Below are 20,022 nucleotides of genomic sequence, written 5' to 3'. Positions count from 1 at the left end.
TCATTGTTGCAATCGCCTCAGTGATGCAACATTTTAACATAAGAATATCATTTGCTCTGGTCACATACACATGGTCTGTCACGAATGTCAGAAGAAATCCAGTGGGTAATGTTTGGTGTTATGTGGTAGCCATGCATTGCATCACCTGCGTCTGATCCAGCAATTGGGAAATTTAATATCTGGGAACTTGCAAACAGCCATTAACCAATGTGGTGGAGCTTTGTCTTGTTGAAAGATGATGATGGTTTGCAAGTCTTGTATCTGAGGGAATATAAGCTGCTCCAACATGTCCAGATGCACTGACCCATTAACTGTGTTTTCTATGAAGATGAACAGTCCAACAATCCTGTCATGTGTTCATTAGCCCACACACCAGACGTTCAGTTTAGGCCTATCACAAACATGTTTAATGACAGCATCCGGGTGCAGTGAGCCCCAAATCCAAATATTATGCTGACCATTCCTGATACATGAAAAAAAGCATCTTTCCAGGAAGCTGGTATTTGTGTCAGTATTCAGCAGCATATCCACAGCAAATTGTTGTTGGCATGGTTTGTTGTTCAACATCAGATATTGCAGAATTTGCACTTTGTAGACATATATAAAGATGTTGATATACTAAATAAAACAATGTTACTCGGGATACCTTAAATTGCGGAGATGCCTAAACAGTTGACTTGCATGAACTTCTGAGAAATTGTTGTCTGATATCCTCCACTGTCCCTTCCTAAACACTATGACATGCACTTCACTGTTTCCACATCAGGTGAATGACATCCATACAACCTACAATGATTTCTTTGCATAGTAATTGGTGACTTTGTTTCTGCTAACAATGCTACTGCGTGTACATGCTGTTGTGGAGTTGCCATTTTCCCTTCATGTGATCATGCTGTGCTCTGGTGACAATAATTAGCACATCTGACAAGGGAGTATAAATTCTTTGAGATCCTCTAGCATATAGTGCATGCAGTGTCATTATCATATCTATTGCAGTTTGTTCTCCTGGGACTTTGAAATGTCAGAGGTTTGAAGGCACATCCTATATATGGGTGGCTTTGTAGTAGACTAGAAAACTTTTTTTTAGCAAGTAACATTGCAAATGTTCATGAAACAATAATGGCTTTATTATAAAGATTAAATACCTTCGTTTTGCACACTTCAAAGAAATTTTCAATTTATATAAATCTCCATGTGATTGAATTGGCACCCAAAAATACAGAAGGTAAATTCCTTACCTTTAAGAAAAGTGATTCATTGTCAACCATTATAAGTGTTGGAGTTAGCTTACATGCAACTGAATGTCAGTGTCAGATATTCAGATATTCTGTGTAGACAAAATGACACTGCTCACTGACATTGACAACGCAAAACACATTGAGCAACCTCACTGAAAATACATTTACATCAATGTTGATTGTTACATGACTCTTTCACTCACATGAACTTGTTCTCAGCTACGCTAATTTAGTTATTCATTTGTTTAGATCACAATCCTGCCATAATTTCTTGTGTGTGTGATCTCAACATCCTTACTTTTTTGTGAAACTTTTTTCCTTATTGCCTTTCTTGTCTCTTTTTTATAGAAAAACAAATAGAAAGAAAGGAAAATTGGCTGTAGAAAAGTAAAAACACAGTTGGGAATAAATAATACTAAAATCCAAAAAATATCACTGAAGTGGTCATAAAATAAAACAATTTATTCCTGTCTCTTCATGTGCATAATGTGTCCTAGTTTTTGTTACATGTTTTGGCACACAGTTATCAGTAATCCAGTAGCTTTTAACTGAAATATTATTTTTTATAATGTATGAGACCTTCTGCATCATACAGTCTGCTTCCGGCCGTTATAGGTATGGATGAGCTATGCCCAATTTGAGATGTCGGCTGTCGGAGGTGAAGATCCAGAGGCAGCTGTAGCCCTTGCCCGCCGCGTGTTCGAGAGAGCAAACCAGGCACTGCGGAGTGCCCAGGACAAGGAGGAGAGGGTGATGTTGCTGGAGGCGTGGCGCGACTTTGAGAAGCGTCATGGTGATGCAGACTCTGTAGCTGGGGTGCAGGCGCGCATGCCACGCAGGGTCAAGAAGCGGCAGCGTGTGCAGGCTGATGACGGGGTGAGCAGCGTCCTGTCCTTGTAGATACTTCGCTTTTTCATAATTGCATTAAGACCTGTCACACAAATCAATTTCTTTGTATATTCCAGAATTTGAATATGAGTCATTGTTACTCTTTGTTTTATGTTAGATTGTGTTGTAGTTTATTAGATGTAGAAAATCCCATTATTTCTTTGTGGTATTTGTGGACATTTTATACCTTTTGTAATATATTGCCAGTGTACAGTATGTATGTACATTAATGTTTTGTTTTTATCTTCTTCTGTGATGCGGTTGTGTGAGGGTCTTGTGTTTACTGTGCCTAGTAGTAAGTCAACCATGAAAGCTGTGTAGTCATTGGCAACTGTAATATTTCCACTTTTTTTATTTCCTGTTGCATGGTCATCTAAAAGATATTTTATTTACCCTGTGCAGCACTGACCTGTGTGCCACGTTTTTTATGAATATTCAGATGATATGCAGTTGCAGGGATTGTGGTGTTAGCCAGGAAAAATATATCTAAATACAAAGATGATGTACCTTACCAAAAGAAAGTGTTGGTATGTTGATAGACACACAAATAAACACACACACACACACACACACACACACACACACAAAATTCAAGCTTTTGTAACCCACGGTTGCTTCATCAGGAAAGAGGGAAGGAGAGGGAAAGACGAAAGGATGTGGGTTTCAAGGGAGAGCGTAAGGAGTCATTCCAATCCCGGGAGCGGAAAGACGTACCTAAGGGGAAAAAAGGACGGGTATACACTCGCGCACACACACACATATCCATCCACACATATACAGACACAAGCAGACACAAGACGAAGAGTTTGTGCAGAGGTGTCAGTCAAGGCGGAAGTGCAGAGGCAAAGATGTTGTTGAATGACAGGTGAGGTACGAGTGGCGGCAACTTGAAATTAGCGGAGATTGAGGCCTGGTGGGTAACGGGAAGAGAGGATATATTGAAGAGCAAGTTCCCATCTCCAGAGTTCGGATAGGTTCGTGTTAGTGGGAAGAATCCAGATAACCCGGACGGTGTAACACTGTGCCAAGATATGCTGGCCGTGCACCAAGGCATGTTTAGCCACAGGGTGATCCTCATTACCAACAAACACTGTCTGCCTGTGTCCATTCATGCGAATGGACAGTTTGTTGCTGGTCATTCCCACATAGAATGCATCACAGTGTAGGCAGGTCAGTTGGTAAATCACGTGGGTGCTTTCACATGTGGCTCTGCCTTTGATCGTGTACACCTTCCGGGTTACAGGACTGGAGTAGGTGGTGGTGGGAGGGTGCATGGGACAGGTTTTACACCGGGGGCGGTTACAAGGGTAGGAGCCAGAGGGTAGTGAAGGTGGTTTGGGGATTTCATAGGGGTGAACTAACAGGTTACGAAGGTTACGTGGACGGTGGAAAGACACTCTTTGTGGAGTGGGGAGGATTTCATGAAGGATGGATCTCATTTCAGGGCAGGATTTGAGGAAGTCGTATCCCTGCTGGAGAGCCACATTCAGAGTCTGGTCCAATCCTGGGAAGTATCCTGTCACAAGTGGGGCACTTTTGTGGTTCTTCTGTGGGAGGTTCAGGGCTTGAGGGCATGCGGAAGTGGCTCTGGTTATTTGCTTCTGTACCAGGTCGGGAGGGTAGTTGCGGGATGCGAAAGCTGTTGTCAGGTTGTTGGTGTAATGGTTCAGGGATTCCGGACTGGAGCAGATTCGTTTGCCACGAAGACCTATGCTGTAGAGAAGGGACTGTTTGGTGTGGAATGGGTGGCAGCTGTCATAATGGAGGTACTGTTGCTTGTTGGTGGGTTTGATGTGGACGGACGTGTGAAGCTGGCCATTGGACAGATGGAGGTCAACGTCAAGGAAAGTGGCGTGGGATTTGGAGTAGGACCAAGTGAATCTGATGGAACCAAAGGAGTTGAGGTTGGAGAGGAAATTCTGGAGTTCTTCTTCACTGTGAGTCCAAATCATGAAGATGTCATCAATAAATCTGTACCAAACTTTGGGTTGGCAGGCCTGGATAACCAAGAAGGCTTCCTCTAAGCGACCCATGAATAGGTTGGCGTACGAGGGGGCCATCCTGGTACCCATGGCTGTTCCCTTTAATTGTTTGTATGTCTGGCCTTCGAAAGTGAAGAAGTTGTGGGTCAGGATGAAGCTGGCTGAGGTAATGAGGAAAGAGGTTTTTGGTAGGGTGGCAGGTGATCGGCGTGAAAGGAAGTGCTCCATCGCAGCAAGGCCCTGGACGTGCGGAATATTTGTGTATTTGGAAGTGGCATCAATGGTTACAATGATGGTTTCCAGGGGTAACAGATTGGGTAAGGATTCCAGGCGTTCGAGAAAGTGGTTGGTGTCTTTGATGAAGGATGGGAGACTGCATGTAATGGGTTGAAGGTGTTGATCTACGTAGGTAGAGATACGTTCTGTGGGGGCTTGGTAACCAGCTACAATGGGGCGGCCGGGATGATTGGGTTTGTGAATTTTTGGAAGAAGGTAGAATGTAGGGTTGCGGGGTGTTGGTGGGGTCAGGAGGTTGATGGAGTCAGGTGAAAGGTTTTGCAGGGGGCCTAAAGTTCTGAGGATTCCTTGAAGCTCCGCATGGACATCAGGAATGGGATTACCCTGGCAAACTTTGTATGATGGAACCAGTTTGTTGTCATTCAACAACATCTTTGCCTCTGCACTTCCGCCTCGACTGACATCTCTGCACAAACTCTTCGTCTTTGAATATGTCTGCTTGTGTCTGTATATGTGTGGATGGATATGTGTGCGTGTGCGAGTGTTTACCCGTCCTTTTTTCCCCTTAAGGTAAGTCTTTCCACTCCCGGGATTGGAATGACTCCTTACCCTCTCCCTTAAAACCCACATCCTTTCGTCTTTCCCTCTCCTTCCCTCTTCCCTGACGAAGCAACCGTTGGTTGTGAAAGCTAGAATTTTGTGTGTATGTTTGTGTTTGTTTGTGTGTCTATCGACCTGCCAGCGCTTTCGTTTGGTAAGTCACATCATCGTTGTTTTTAGATATATTTTTCCCACGTGGAATGTTTCCCTCTATTATATTCATATCATTAATTTGACCCCAACAATTACGTTTGTTATTGTCACTGTTGCATTTCGAAATCTTTTCTATTGTCTTATTTTCTCTTTCTGTTTTTGCCAGTAGTTTCACTTTCTATTCACCTTCTCCTTTTTACCGTAATCTACTATACAATTTTATCCCGCCTATATATACTCAATAATACGTAACCTACTTCCAAACCATAACCAAAAAATTTTTTTTCCGCTTTCAACACTACTGCTGCTATAAAATCCACCATTTCTAGTTCACAAACAGTTCCTTTCACCTATTAAACAACCATTTCGGCTAGTTCTAATAACTTTCGCTTTATTTCCATTTCCGTTTTTCCCACATCACTGATAATTTTTAGCTGCTTCCCACAGGTTTTAACGTCATTATTTCTTAGTCAGACAATTGTTAGCCTCATTTTCATAATCTGCCACCACAAAACCACTCCTTTTTATATATTTACACGCAGTTTTTTCGAAATTTTCCCTAATTTCTCCGTCCTTTAACGTGTTTTGGCGGCAACACAACCACCTAACCTTTGTGCACATCGTTGTCTACCATCCCAAGTCCAACATAGCCCAGTTGTAACCAACACCTTTTCGCCTTTTTTCACACCAGATCTCCAGTTACTTTCCAGTTCACCTTTATCTCTCCCCATATATTTTTATTTTCATTTTCATTTCAGCCTCATGTTACACTTTCCACCCTCTAATACCATGTCACCCTCACAACACCCCCACAACGACCCCATTAAGTTTTATTTACATTCCCTCCGCAAACATGTCTTCGCCCTAGCCAGATTACGCTCCCATATTCTATTTTCTCAGGCTTGTCTGACATTTGGCATTACCCCCAAAGGCCTCACACTTAAAGTTCCCATCTCTGGCTGCAACCCTTCTTTCCATCAGTCCCTATACCAGTTCCAAACTGAACAATCCATTGCCCTCACCCACCTAATCCTTCACCTACACATCAACTCAGCCAATGAACACACCCGTCAACTCCTATCCTTAATAAAAGTCCTCAATCTTTCCTCTCCCACATCCACACCGGCTGTTCAGAGCATCCTCCTACAGGCCAACCGCAAATTAGAACAGCATGCCACCCTCCACCTCAAAAAACTATCCAATCTCCTGGTTTCCCACCTCCGGAAAGGCAACTCACTCACCCTTCACAACCTTTCCAGCAAACCTCAACCTCCTCTCATTGCACACAGACCCAGTCTCTACCATCTACTCAATCTCCCACTTCCAGCTCCACTGCCCCCAAAACCTCAAAATTCCAATCAACACAATCTGGAACCACAACACCCTAATTCAGTAGTTAACTTTTCCTCCAAACCTCTCTCCCAATCCGAAACCTCTGTCCTATCCAAAGGCCTCACCTTCAGTCCCACTCCCAGATTCAACCAAACAGCCCTCGTCAAAGATTTACTGTCCCACACTCGTACTCTCTGCTGGAAATATCACTTTGCCACGATGAAAAATGATCCTAATCCTACTCCTAATGATCCAACTCCCCAAGACACTATCCAAATTGAACCTTGCCTGGAACAGTTCCGTCCTCCGTCACAGCGGGACCCACCTCCTCTTCCTCAAAATCATCCTCTCCAAACCTTCCAGGAATTTCTGACTTCCAGCCTTGCATCTCAGTCCTTCTTAAAAAACCTTAATCCTACTCCCAACATCACCACTGCTGAAGCCCACTCTATCTGTGATCTGAAGGCTGACCGATCCATCGTCATTCTTCCGGCGGACAAGGGTTCCATGACCGTGGTACTTGATCGTCGGGAGTATGTGGCTGAGGGGCTGAGTCAGCTTTCAGACAACACCACATACAAAGTTTGCCAAGGTAATCCCATTCCCGATGTTCAAGCGGAGCTTCAACGAATCCTCAGAACCTTAGGCCCCCTGCAAAACCTTTCACCCGACTCCATCAACCTCCTGACTCCACCGACACCCCACACCCCTACCTTCTACCTTCTTCCTAAAATTCACAAACCCAGTCATCCCGGCCACCCCATTGTAGCTGGTTACCAAGCCCCCACAGAACGTATCTCTGCCTACGTAGATCAACACCTTCAACCCGTTACAGGCAGTCTCCCATCCTTCATCAAAGACACCAACCACTTTCTCGAACGCCTGGAATCCTTACCCAATCTGTTACCTCCGGAAGCCATCCTTGTAACCATTGATGCCACTTCCTTATACACAAATATTCCGCACGTCCAGGGCCTCGCTGTGATGGAGCACTTCCTTTCACACCGATCACCTGCCACCCTACCTAAAACTTCTTTCCTCATTACCTTAGCCAGCTTCATCCTGGCCCACAACTTCTTCACTTTTGAAGGCCAGACATACAAACAATTAAAAAGAACAGCCATGGGTACCAGGATGGCCCCCTCGTACGCCAACCTATTCATGGGTCGCTTAGAGGAAGCCTTCTTGGTTACCCAGGCCAGCCAACCTAAAGTTTGGTACAGATTTATTGATGACATCTTCATGATCTGTACTCACAGTGAAGAAGAACTCCAGAATTTCCTCTCCAATCTCAACTCCTTTGGTTCCATCAGATTCACCTGGTCCTACTCTAAATCCCACGCCACTTTCCTTGACGTTGACCTCCATCTGTCCAATGGCCAGCTTCACATGTCCGTCCACATCAAACCCACCAACAAGCAACAGTACCTCCATTATGACAGCTGCCACCCATTCACACCAAACGGTCCCTTCCTTACAGCCTAGGTCTTCGTGGCAAACGAATCTGCTCCAGTCCGGAATCCCTGAACCATTACACCAACAACCTGACAACAGCTTTCGCATCCCGCAACTACCCTCCCGACCTGGTACAGAAGCAAATAACCAGAGCCGCTTCCGCATGCCCTCAAGCCTCGAACCTCCCACAGAAGAACCACAAAAGTGCCCCACTTGTGACAGGATACTTTCCGGGACTGGACCAGACTCTGAATGTGGCTCTCCAGCAGGGATACGACTTCCTCAAATCCTGCCCTGAAATGAGATCCATCCTTCATGAAATCCTCCCCACTCCACCAAGAGTGTCTTTTCCGCCGTCCACCTAACCTTCGTAACCTGTTAGTTCACCCCTATGAAATCCCCAAACCACCTTCACTACCCTCTGGCTCCTACCCTTGTAACCGCCCCCGGTGTAAAACCTGTCCCATGCACCCTCCCACCACCACCTACTCCAGTCCTGTAACCCGGAAGGTGTACACGATCAAAGGCAGAGCCACGTGTGAAAGCACCCACGTGATTTACCAACTGACCTGCCTACACTGTGATGCATTCTATGTGGGAATGACCAGCAACAAACTGTCCATTCGCATGAATGGACACAGGCAGACAGAGTTTGTTGGTAATGAGGATTACCCTGTGGCTAAACATGCCTGGGTGCACGGCCAGCACATCTTGGCACAGTGTTACACCGTCCGGGTTATCTGGATACTTCCCACTAACACGAACCTATCCGAACTCTGGAGATGGGAACTTGCTCTTCAATATATCCTCTCTTCCAGTTACCCACCAGGCCTCAATCTCCGCTAATTTCAAGTTGCCGCCACTCGTACATCACCTGTCATTCAACAACATCTTTGCCTCTGCACTTCCGCCTTGACTGTCATCTCTGCACAAACTCTTCGTCTTTGAGTATGTCTTCTTGTGTCTGTATATGTGTGGATGGATATGTGTGCGTGTGCGAGTGTATACCCGTCCTTTTTTCCCCCTAAGGTAAGTCTTTCCCCTCCTGGGACTGGAATGACTCCTTACCCTCCCCCTTAAAACCCACATCCTTTCGTCTTTCCCTCTCCTTCCCTCTTTCCTGACGAAGCAACCGTTGGTTGCGAAAGCTATGTGTGTATGTTTGTGTTTGTTTGTGTGTCTATCGGCCTGCCAGCACTTTCGTTTTGGTAAGTCACGCATTTTTGTTTTTAGATATATTTTTCCCACGTGAAATGTTTCCCTCTATAGAGAGAGAGAGAGGGAGAGAGAGAGAGGGAAACATTCCACACGGGAAAAATATATCTAAAAACAAAGATGATGTGACTTACCATAAAAAAGCGCTGGCAGGTCGATTGACACACGAACAAACACAATCATACACACGAAATTCTAGCTTTCGCAACCAACGGTTGCTTCATCAGGAAAGAGGGAAGGAGAGGGAAAGACGAAAGGATGTGGGTTTTAAGGGAGAGGGTAAGGAGTCATTCCAATCCCGGGAGCGGAAAGACTTACCTTAGGGGGAAAAAAGGACAGGTATACACTCGCGCACACACACCCATATCTAACCGCACATACACTGACGCAAGCAGTGAATTTTGAGGTTTTGGGGGCAGTGGAGCTGGAAGTGGGAGATTGAGTAGATGGTAGAGACTGGGTCTGTGTGCAATGAGAGGAGGTTGAGGTTTGCTGGAAAGGTTGTGAAGGGTGAGTGAGTTGCCTTTCCAAAGATGGGAAACCAGGAGATTGGATAGTTTTTTGAGGTGGAGGGTGGCATGCTGTTCTAATTTGCGGTTGGCCTGTAGGAGGATGCTCTGAACAGCCGGTGTGGATGTGGCAGAGGAAAGATTGAGGGCTTTTATTAAGGATAGGAGTTGACGGGTGTGTTCATTGGCTGAGTTGATGTGTAGGTGAAGGATTAGGTGGGTGAGGGCAATGGATTGTTCAGTTTGGAACTGGTATAGGGACTGATGGAAAGAAGGGTTGCAGCCAGAGATGGGAACTTTAAGTGAGAGGCCTTTGGGGGTGATGCCAAATGTCAGACAAGACTGAGAAAATAGAATATGGGAGTGTAATCTGACTAGGGCGAAGGCATGTTTGCGGAGGGAATGTAAATAAAACTTAATGGGGTCGTTGGGAGGATGTTGCGAGGGTGACATGGTATTAGAAGGTGGAAAGTGTAACATGAGGCTGAAATGAAAATGAAAATAAAAATATATGGGGAGAGATAAAGATGATATGTGTATATAAACTAACACAAACATACACACAAAATTCTAGCTTTCGCAACCAACAGTTGCTTCGTCAGGAAAGAGGGAAGGAGAGGGAAAGATGAAAGGATGTGGGTTTTAAGGGAGAGGGTAAGGAGTCATTCCAATCCCGGGAGCGGAAAGACTTACCTTAAGGGAAAAAATGGACAGGTATACACTCGCGCACACACACACATATCCATCCGCACATACAAATGTGCCTTTACAAATGTCTGCTTGTGTCTGTGTATGTGTGGATGGATATGTGTGTGTGTGCAAGTGTATACCTGTCCTTTTTTCCCCCTAAGGTAAGTCTTTCCGCTCCCAGGATTGGAATGACTCCTTACCCTTTCCCTTAAAACCCACATCCTTTCATCTTCCCCTCTCCTTCCCTCTTTCCTGACGAAGCAACCGTTGGTTGCGAAAGCTTGAATTTTGTGTGTATGTTTTTGTTTGTTTGTGTGTCTATCGACCTGCCAGCGCTTTCGTTCGGTAAGTCACATCATCTTTGTTTTTAGATATATTTTTCCCACGTGGAATGTTTCCCTCTCTCTCTCTCTCTCTCTCTCTCTCTCTCTCTCTCTATATATATATATATATATATATATATATATATAACAGAGGGAAACATTCCACGTGGAAAAATATATCTAAAAAGAAAGATGATGAGACTTACCAAACAAAAGCGCTGGCAGGTCGATAGACACAGAAATATACACACAAAATTCAAGCTTTCGCAACAAACTGTTGCCTCATCAGGAAAGAGGGGAAGGAGAGGGAAAGACGAAAGGATGTGGGTTTTAAGGGAGAGGGTAAGGAGTCATTCCAATCCCGGGAGCGGAAAGACTTACCTTAGGGGGAAAAAAGGACGGGTATACACTCGCGCGCACACACACACATATCCATCCACACATATACAGACACAAGCAGACATATTTAAGACAAAGAGTTTGGGCAGAGATGTCAGTCGAGGCAGAAGTGCTTCCTACGTGGAATGTTTCCCTCTATTATAACTCTTTGTCTTTAAATATGTCTGCTTGTGTCTGTATATGTGTGGATGGATATGTGTGTGTGTGCGAGTGTATACCCGTCCTTTTTTCCCCCTAAGGTAAGTCTTTCCGCTCCCGGGATTGGAATGACTCCTTACCCTCTCCCTTAAAACCCACATCCTTTCGTCTTTCCCTCTCCTTCCCTCTTTCCTGATGAGGCAACTGTTTGTTGCGAAAGCTTGAATTTTGTGTGTATGTTTGTGTTTGTTTGTGTGTCTGTCGACCTGCCAGCACTTTCATTTGGTAAGTCACATCATCTTCGTTTTTTATATATATATATATATATATATATATATATATATATACACACACACACATGAGGTTTATCTCAAAAGTTCTGCACAGTGTAAGATAGAATTGAAGAGAATAATTTATTTTACAAAATCCTTTAGAGGCCTTCAGTACAATCTCCATTCTTGCTTATGACAACTGCCCAACATTTTGACAACTTCTGTGTTTCAGATAAGGGACATTCATTGTCGAGCTGTCACATTACTTGGGTCGACTCAGTGGAAGCCTCATCAGTTGTATCAAAATGTTTTTCATGGAGTTTTTAGTTCAGTTTGGGAAACAAATCAGTCTGGTGGGCTCATATCGGGACTGTATGGTGGATATGGAAGTATTTCTCACCTATATTCATCAAGCATTTCTCTCACTGGGAGGGCAGTACGCGGTCATGCATTATCGTACAAAATGAGGACATAAGCCACAAGTGTGTGTGGTCTTCTTTGACAAAGTTGTGGGAGCAAAATATTTTGCAGAATCAGCTTGTAGTATGCACCTATTACAGATGTCCCCTGGGACACTCTGTTTGTAGCCATGACTCCAATTGTGTCATACGCAAACATCATAATCAGTTTAACCTATTATTATTGGTGATGGATATATTTAGATTATTTTCCATTGTGCTGACTGAGACTTCAGTTCAGGCTCAAAATCTCGAATCCAGGTTTCATCAAGTGCCACAATCCTTTTCAGAAACTGTTCTTCTGTTTGGTAACATTGAAGCAATTCTTTTGTGACCTGCCATCTGCTCCAACTTTTCTTACTGACAGACATTCTGGCCTCATATTCAATTTCCTCTCATGTTTTTCATCTGTCCTCTCTCAACAACAGTAATCTGAGAGGCATAGTCTTTTGCAATTGATGACTTTCCAGTGCTGACATGACCTTCATGGAAACGAGCAGAACATATTGATAGTGTGCTATGATCCACTGCACTATTCCCACACACCTCTCTTAAAGTTTTGTAAATTTCTTTTGGGTTATTTCCATGTAGGGATTTGATTTTCATATAGGAATGCTGGTCACTATGTGTAAGCAGTCTGACTCATTTCAGCTTGCATTTTAAAACTGAATTACTCATGATACAGCCACATGAACGAGCAAACACATATGCAACCATCACACATAAACTCTCGATCACAACGGACCTAAATTTCAGCTTTATCATGGCACTGTAACATTCGCATATGTGCATTGTGCAGGACTTTTGAAATGACCCTATTATGATACCATTGTTAGAACATTTGACTGCTTATAAATGTTACCATTAAATGTAAAATAGTTGCAACTTATGGTTGGCTGGAAGAGTTTCATGAATTCATCAGTCTGTGTGTATGTGAGTTCCACATGTTTCTTTTGGATTACTGCTAGGATTTTCTATATCTTGTCAGTCAAAATGCTTTTGGGACTTTGGTCTTCTCCCATGTGAGCAATGCACAGAGCATTCATACACCAATGAGAAACTCTCAAAAAAGTGCTTCATGTTAATCTTGCACATCACATTCGCAACTTCTTTGGTCTTGACGAACCATCAGGGACCCGTTCTGCTCTTTTTCATTTTGTGGTAGGCTTGTATTGATGACATTAACTTTTGTCACCTGTGGTGACATTTATCAGAAAAGAATTTTCCATATTTTTTAATTCAAGCAAGTTGTGACAAGTGTCTATATCCAATTGTTCAAGAGTTGAGGGTGTGTAGCATAAACCTCTCTCACAGTTTTCTCTTCTTTAAAATGTTCTGGAGAATGTCTTCAACACTTTATTTAGAGATGTTCAATTCATTGCTGATGTTCAATTCATTGCTCCATTGTGTTTTGTGACAGTGTTGACACACTGTGGCTGCATGTCCACTGCTAGGTGTCCACAACTGACTCATCGAATGCATATCTGTTGTCTATGGTTGTTATAGTTGGAACAATTCTAGAAACATGTAACAGACTACCGAGAACAGAAGAGTACTTAGAATAGTTTTCATTTCCACTCTTCAATTGATTCGCAGGTCTGCTTTCAAACAGTACCATTTAAGGTTGCCCATTTGTTGTTGAAGTTTATCTTTGCATCAAAAGTGCCAATGTCAGCAACTAAATGAAATGGTTCTTTTTCTGATTTAAGGATCTGAAAACTTCCTCTAAGGCTGCTGAGAATATTTGGTGACATGGAATGGCTGACCCCTCTTTTAAGTCTGAAATCTTCAGTATCTGAAGGAAGTCAAATGGTAGCTGTAACAGTGATTAATATATTCTCCAGTATGCTAACATTGGATCAATCAAGCCTCATTTTTCTGTGGCTGTTAGGATGCATTTTGTGAAACAAAATGTGCCCAAAAATGTTGACATATTACATTAAAAGGAACAATTTTTATCTTGTTTGTAGCAGTTTTGGAGAGGAAGATCTGATTTTCCCTTTTTTTCAGTCTGAGGAAGGTTGGGAGGAGTTCTTCGACTACATCTTCCCTGAAGATGAGGCGACGAAACCGAACCTTAAGCTGCTGGAGATGGCAAAGGCCTGGAAGAGGAAACAAGAACAGCAGCAGCAACAGGAGGAGGCCGAATCGGGAGCAGGGGAAGCAGGGCTTGATGATCCTAACCTGGATGCTGATGACAGCATCAGTGACAGTGATAGTGAAGAAGAGGAGGAACGGGAAGGCGACCAGGACAGCGATGGGCCACGAAATGAATCGTGAAAGTGTTTGCAGGTATGCAGCCATTGACACCTCACAGTGAATGTGAACTTTGCTAGAAGATGATGAACATATGCTAATTTTGTTTCAGTCTATATTCGTTATACCTTTCCTTCTTTTTAATTTTGTCTGCCACAATTACTTTGTAAGTGTTCTCTTTGTAGGTGCCACTGATGTCACTTCTTGGTCTTAGTTTCCCAGAATATTACCTAGTCATAAGATGTTGAACAAACAATGATTTAGCTTCATCTGTGTTTATGTGAAACTACCTAAAAGAGTTTTGGGGCGACCTCTTGGCTTGCATAGTTTGCAATGTTTTGATAAAGTACAAAACTACACTGGCTGAAAATGACTTACAAGTTCGTGGTGCCCTCCATCGGTAATGCTAGAATTCAGTATGGTGTTGGTCCACCCTTAGCCTTGATGACAGCTTCCACTCCCGCAGGCATACCTTCAGTCATGTGTTCTTCATGGAGTGCTGCACTGAGGAGAGGTATCAATGTCGGTTGGTGAGGCCTGGCACGAAGTCAGCGTTCTAAAACATCCCAAAGGTGTTCTGTAGGATTCAGGTAAGGACTCTGAGCAGGCCAGCCCATTACAGGGATGTCATTGTCGTGTAACCACTCCGCCACAGGTTGTGCACTATGAACAGGTGCTCGATTGTGTTGAAAGATGCAACTGGAAATCCCTGAATTGCTCTTCAACAGTCGGAAGCAAGAAGGTGTGTAAAACATCAATCTAAGCCTGTGCTATGAAAGTGCCATGCAAAACAAGGGGTGCAAGCCCCCTCCATGAAAAACACCACCACACCATAACACCACTGCCTCCAAATTTTACTGTTGGCACTACACCCACTGGCAGATGACGTTCACCAGGCTTTCACCACACGTGCATGCTGCCATCGGATCGCCACATTGTGTACCGTGATTCGTCACTCCATACAATGTTTTTCCACTGTTCAATTGTGCAATGTTTACGTTCCTTACACCAAGTGTGGCTTCGTTTGACATTTACTGGCATGATGTGTGGCTTATGAGCAGCTGCTCAACCATGAAATCCAAATTTTCTTACCTCCCGCCTAACTGTTGTAGTACTTGCGGTGAATCCTGGTGCAGTTTAGAATTTCTGTTTGATGGTCTGGATAGATGTGTACCTATTACACAACTGTCGGCGGCCTCTGTCAGTCAACAGACGAGGTCGCCCTGTGCGCTTTTGTGCTGTACGTGTCCCTTCATGTTTCCACTTCACTATCAGATTGGAAACAGTGGAGATGGAGATTTAGGAGTGTGGAAATCTCGTATACAGACATATGAGACAAGTGACTCAATCACCTGACCACGTTCGAAGTCCATGAGTTCCACAGAGTACCTCATTTTGCTCTTTCACTATGTCTATGACTACTGAGATTGCTGATATGGAGTACCTGGCAGTAAGGTGGCTGGCAGCACAATGCACGTTTTTGGGGGTGTCCGGATACTTTTGTTGATCACATAGTGTATTTCCTTCTTGCTGTGTTACAGTGAGATTGGTAAACACACACCACTGAATTATGTACTAGGGAAAGTATAATGAAATATAAGACCTAATGATAATTTTTCATTAAAGATGCTGGTATATTGACATGTTCCTTGATAACACACTTTCAGTGATTACTTTCTCACAGTGGCAGCAGATAATGCACCCTCTAATAAGCAATCCAATTCAGATGAATCTGATTTACTTGTGCAGATACTGCAGGCATCACCAACAGACACTGGTTTCAAAACTACAACCCCTAAGGGGATTCAGAATCCACCATATCATGGAACTCTAGGAATTCTGATTGCTACAATGGTGTTTCTAAAGAGTATTAAAAGAGTGTGCGGACTAGATATGATTACCCTTAAGCTACCAAACATGACAGAAAGTGCAGGACATCATTGACAACCTGTGTCACAGACATAAAACTAACCTCACAATGGAGAAATGTAAAATGTGGGGATTCCATAAGGATCAGTATGTGCCCCCTTTTGTCTGTAATGTGCACAAATGATATTCAAGAAATTTTGAAGGTTGTTTAAAAAACTAATGTTTTCCTTGTACCAATCAAGGATCCAAACTCAGCCTTAGCAGACATAGCTCAGATAATGGCTGAAAAGGGGTGTAAGTGGATCACAACTAACAGTTAAAGGATTAATCTCACAAGGACTCGGTTCTAAACAGGTAATTCTGACCTTTTAGAAGAAGAAGTTGAGTCGTACACTAAAAGAAACATTGTGTGTAAAATTCATTAGTATCCAGCTGGATAACAGGCTAGAGTGGAGTCAACACATGGACAAACTAATCAAGATGCTAAAGTTAATTGTGTTTTGCCCTTACAAGCATCTGTCATTGTGCGGACTTAAAGGCAAGAATTTTACATATTTCCACTCCCTGGTGTTGTATGGAATTATCTTGCGGAGCAGTGCACCTAAAGAAAAGTGTTCATTCTGCAGAAGAGAGCAGCAGTGTGTAAAGTAGATAATACCACATCTTGCAGAAGCCTTTTTAAGGATTCTGGAATTATTGCAGCCACTCCTGAATGGGTTTTGTTGCTGACACAATTAGTTTAATTTGAAATGTGATGTACACAATCAAAATACAAGACACAAAAGTAATTCTCATGTAGTCTTTGCCTCTTTGTCTAGGGTTCAGAGTGGAGTTATGTGCTCTAATGAGAAGATATTCAGCAAGTTTCTGTTTAACACAGAGCAGGACATTGCGAAGCCACACCAACTGAAAAGATGTTATAAACATCCCTCATAAGCCAGTCTGTCTACAAATTATAGATTGAGGCCAAGTTAGTGACATGGCAAGTAGCAGTGTTTGTTCCAAAGCTGCATGAAAATTAGGAATGCACTGTAAATAGAATTCAGTATTATTTACAGTTATTAAATAGCCGATTTGAAAAATATCATTGTAATCAAGTAACTATTAAGCCACCAACAGTAACTATCTAGCATAAGTGAATAATAAAAAGGTTGCTGCCTCCTCAAAGTAGCAGCCTCTTTTTCTGATTTACTTGATTAAATTGAACTGAAATAAACATGAACCTTGACTCAGTATGCACCCCTGAAGTTTCTTCTTTTTCTTGATGGGATTGATGGAATGTATGAAAAAGTGTATGCACTGTCTTTAACAGATCTGTTCCATCTTCCCCACAAGCTTTTCTATGTGATGCATCCAATTTCAGTTGTTCATAATTTTAGCCGCTAGGTATTTATTTGAACTGAAAACTTTTTTTTTTAATCGATATATTTTGCATTTCTTTTTGGTGGATTTAGATGTTACAGTATTCAGGATTGTTTGCCACTAAAAGGTCTAGCATATTATCACAACCATTTACACTTTGTGTGGAGTCCTGAACTAACTCCTCAATAATTCTGGAGAAAACATTTTGTAAAATTTAAAATGATGTTTTATGCCTACCATCGACTTAGAACTTGTATTCTCACCCACTGTGAGGTTAGATTGAAGTCACCACCAACTATTTTTATATGTGATGGCTACATAGTAGAAATGAGTTTTAAATTTTCTTGGAACCTTTCTGCAACTATATCACCCGAGTCAGGGGTCAGTAAAAGAAATCAGTTGATAATTTTTTCCAGTTGTCAAATACAACCTCTGTCCATACTAACCCACACAACTCTCTGTGTACTTCAGTTTCACCAGTAGCAAAAAAGTGCCACAACCAGTTGAAATTAAATCATCAAATAGAACTGGTTGCTTACGGCCTAATCATGTCAGCTTTGTGTTCACTTTGCTGTATGTATTTTTCAGTTAACTGTCATACACATCCAGTTTCTGTCTTGCATTCTCTTTTACTTATAATCTGAGGCTGTGTGTTGTCCTGATTTTGCATCAGCATCACAATTTTTATTTTATTTTATTTCCGAAATAGTGGTGAGAAGTAATATGTCATAGATCACCAGGCAACATTGCTTCTCAGATTTGCTTAGTGATATGAGTTTGTTTCTGTCAACTATATATGGGAGCATTGTCACGGCATTCAATTTGTCACAGTTACCAGTCTCTTCAAATTGCATACTGATATCTTCTGCCAGAATATGAGAACTTGACATTTTTGACTTGCAGATTTCTTCAGTAACCAGCATTCCACACATCCAGATGCTTCATGGTTCTTTTCCTCTTATGGTTCACACATTGGTCTTAGTTTATCCCTTTAGTGTAGTTCCTTCCCCCCTCCCCCTCTCCTATATTTACAACATAGTGTTCACATTCAGCATGACTGTTTTGGCCACGTTGGGTAAAGTAACATTTTGTGACTCAGAGTAAAACTTTCTCCATCTTGCACTTGGTAAATAAATCTGAGAGTAACCTAAGTACACAACAACAAATAATACTCAAGAATTTGTAGAACCAATGTTTTTAAGTGACCACCTTCATGAATAATTTACCCATCCTTAGAACTTTATCAATAAATCTCAGTATGGATCATCCTTCCACATTACTAAATTTATGAGATCATTCCACTTCACATCATCTGATCATCTCTTAGAAAGCTGATGATTATGATTAGAAATTGTGTAGTCTCTACTTCACAAAAACTGATCCTTTACCATTATATGCAGTCTCACAATTTATGCCAAACTAAATAAATATTTAGACAGAAGCATGCCTGCCTCACAGATGCTTAAAGGGAAAAAATGTGGATATAAATTAAGAGGACTGAATCTCCAATTTAAAGAATTTTGTCAGATTCTCATGGATAAATAGAATTGTCCAATTTGACATCACTTTTTCCTCTCCCAATAGAGGAATGTAAGAGAAGAAATCGGACCCCCCCCCCCCCCTTATTTTCTAAATATGTATCAATCTGCATTATTAGTTCAGAATTCAAGTTTTTTTTTTTATTTTTGTTTTTCTAGGCACTGAAGAATCGAAGAAAAACTCAACTATAAAGAAAGGCCATGCTGACCTCTTCGGCAGACTCTTCATGTAATGGAGACCATTGTGCACTGATTGCACGAATTGATGTACAAATTTTATAATGCAGTAAATTTAATGTTATTTATGAACTGAAAAGAAAAGTGTACTGTAAATAAAATTTTATATTTATAGAGTGAAGTGAGACCACATTCATGTAAGGGGCAGCGATAATCCTATTTGTAGTACCTCAAAATCAAAATTTGTCCTAATACCAAAAAAAAAAGAAAGTGTATGTACAAGGTATGATTCCGAAGTTTCAAGACTGATTCGTTTCGGAGTAGGGGAGCACATGCGGACCGGTTCTGATGGGTGGGGGAAGTAGTGGGGGGGTCTCAGGGAATGAACTGATGCTGTGGCAGTTGCCCCCGGAACCCTGGAGAGTGTGCATCGCTTGCAGCGTGAGTGCGTTTCATTGACCTCAGTCGAAAAGTGGGAGAGGCGGAAATGGAGCAGCATTATGTGATTTAGTTTTGTGTGCAACTGAACAAAACCGCCACAGAGACACACTGTATGATTCAAGAGGCCTTTAAGGCAGAAGTCATGTCCCATGCAATGGTTTTCATGCGGCACAAATGTTTCAAAGATCGCCATGGAAATGTTGAAGACGACTACCGCTCTGGGGGGCAATCATCAAGCCGAACGGATGAAAATGTGGAGTAAGTCAGGAACTTTTAAACAATGACCATCGTGTTAGTGTGAGTGCTCTGCTGCTTGAGGGATAGAGTTCGCTGTGTACACCCGGCGATCGAGAGCGATTGGATTTTCTGCCACGACAATGCGCCCATTCACATGTCGCGCGCCACCGCCGAAGTTTTGGTAAGGTTAACATGACAACACTGCCGCAGCCACCCTACAGCCCCGACTTGGCTCCAAGTGACTTTTTCCTCT

At 42.5% G+C, this 20,022-nt stretch overlaps 1 protein-coding gene across 1 annotated transcript in view; it reads left to right on the top strand.

Annotated features, from left to right (window-relative positions):
• LOC126210122 (protein crooked neck) overlaps positions 1-19,272 on the top strand; it is an 86,442-nt gene extending 67,170 nt beyond the window's left edge. The window contains exons 12-14 of the mRNA XM_049939266.1: positions 1,854-2,114; positions 13,900-14,181; positions 19,074-19,272. Coding sequence (XP_049795223.1) covers positions 1,854-2,114; positions 13,900-14,169 — 531 coding nt within the window. The 3' untranslated portion in view covers positions 14,170-14,181; positions 19,074-19,272. The remainder of the gene's footprint in view (positions 1-1,853; positions 2,115-13,899; positions 14,182-19,073) is intronic.
• The last annotated feature ends 750 nt before the right edge of the window (positions 19,273-20,022 follow it).

The sequence above is a fragment of the Schistocerca nitens genome, chromosome 10, assembly GCF_023898315.1.
Source record: "Schistocerca nitens isolate TAMUIC-IGC-003100 chromosome 10, iqSchNite1.1, whole genome shotgun sequence".
NCBI classification, from domain to species: Eukaryota; Metazoa; Arthropoda; class Insecta; order Orthoptera; family Acrididae; genus Schistocerca; species Schistocerca nitens.
Note: the sequence above shows the minus strand (reverse complement) of the source record. Positions and strands in the feature narration are given on the sequence as shown.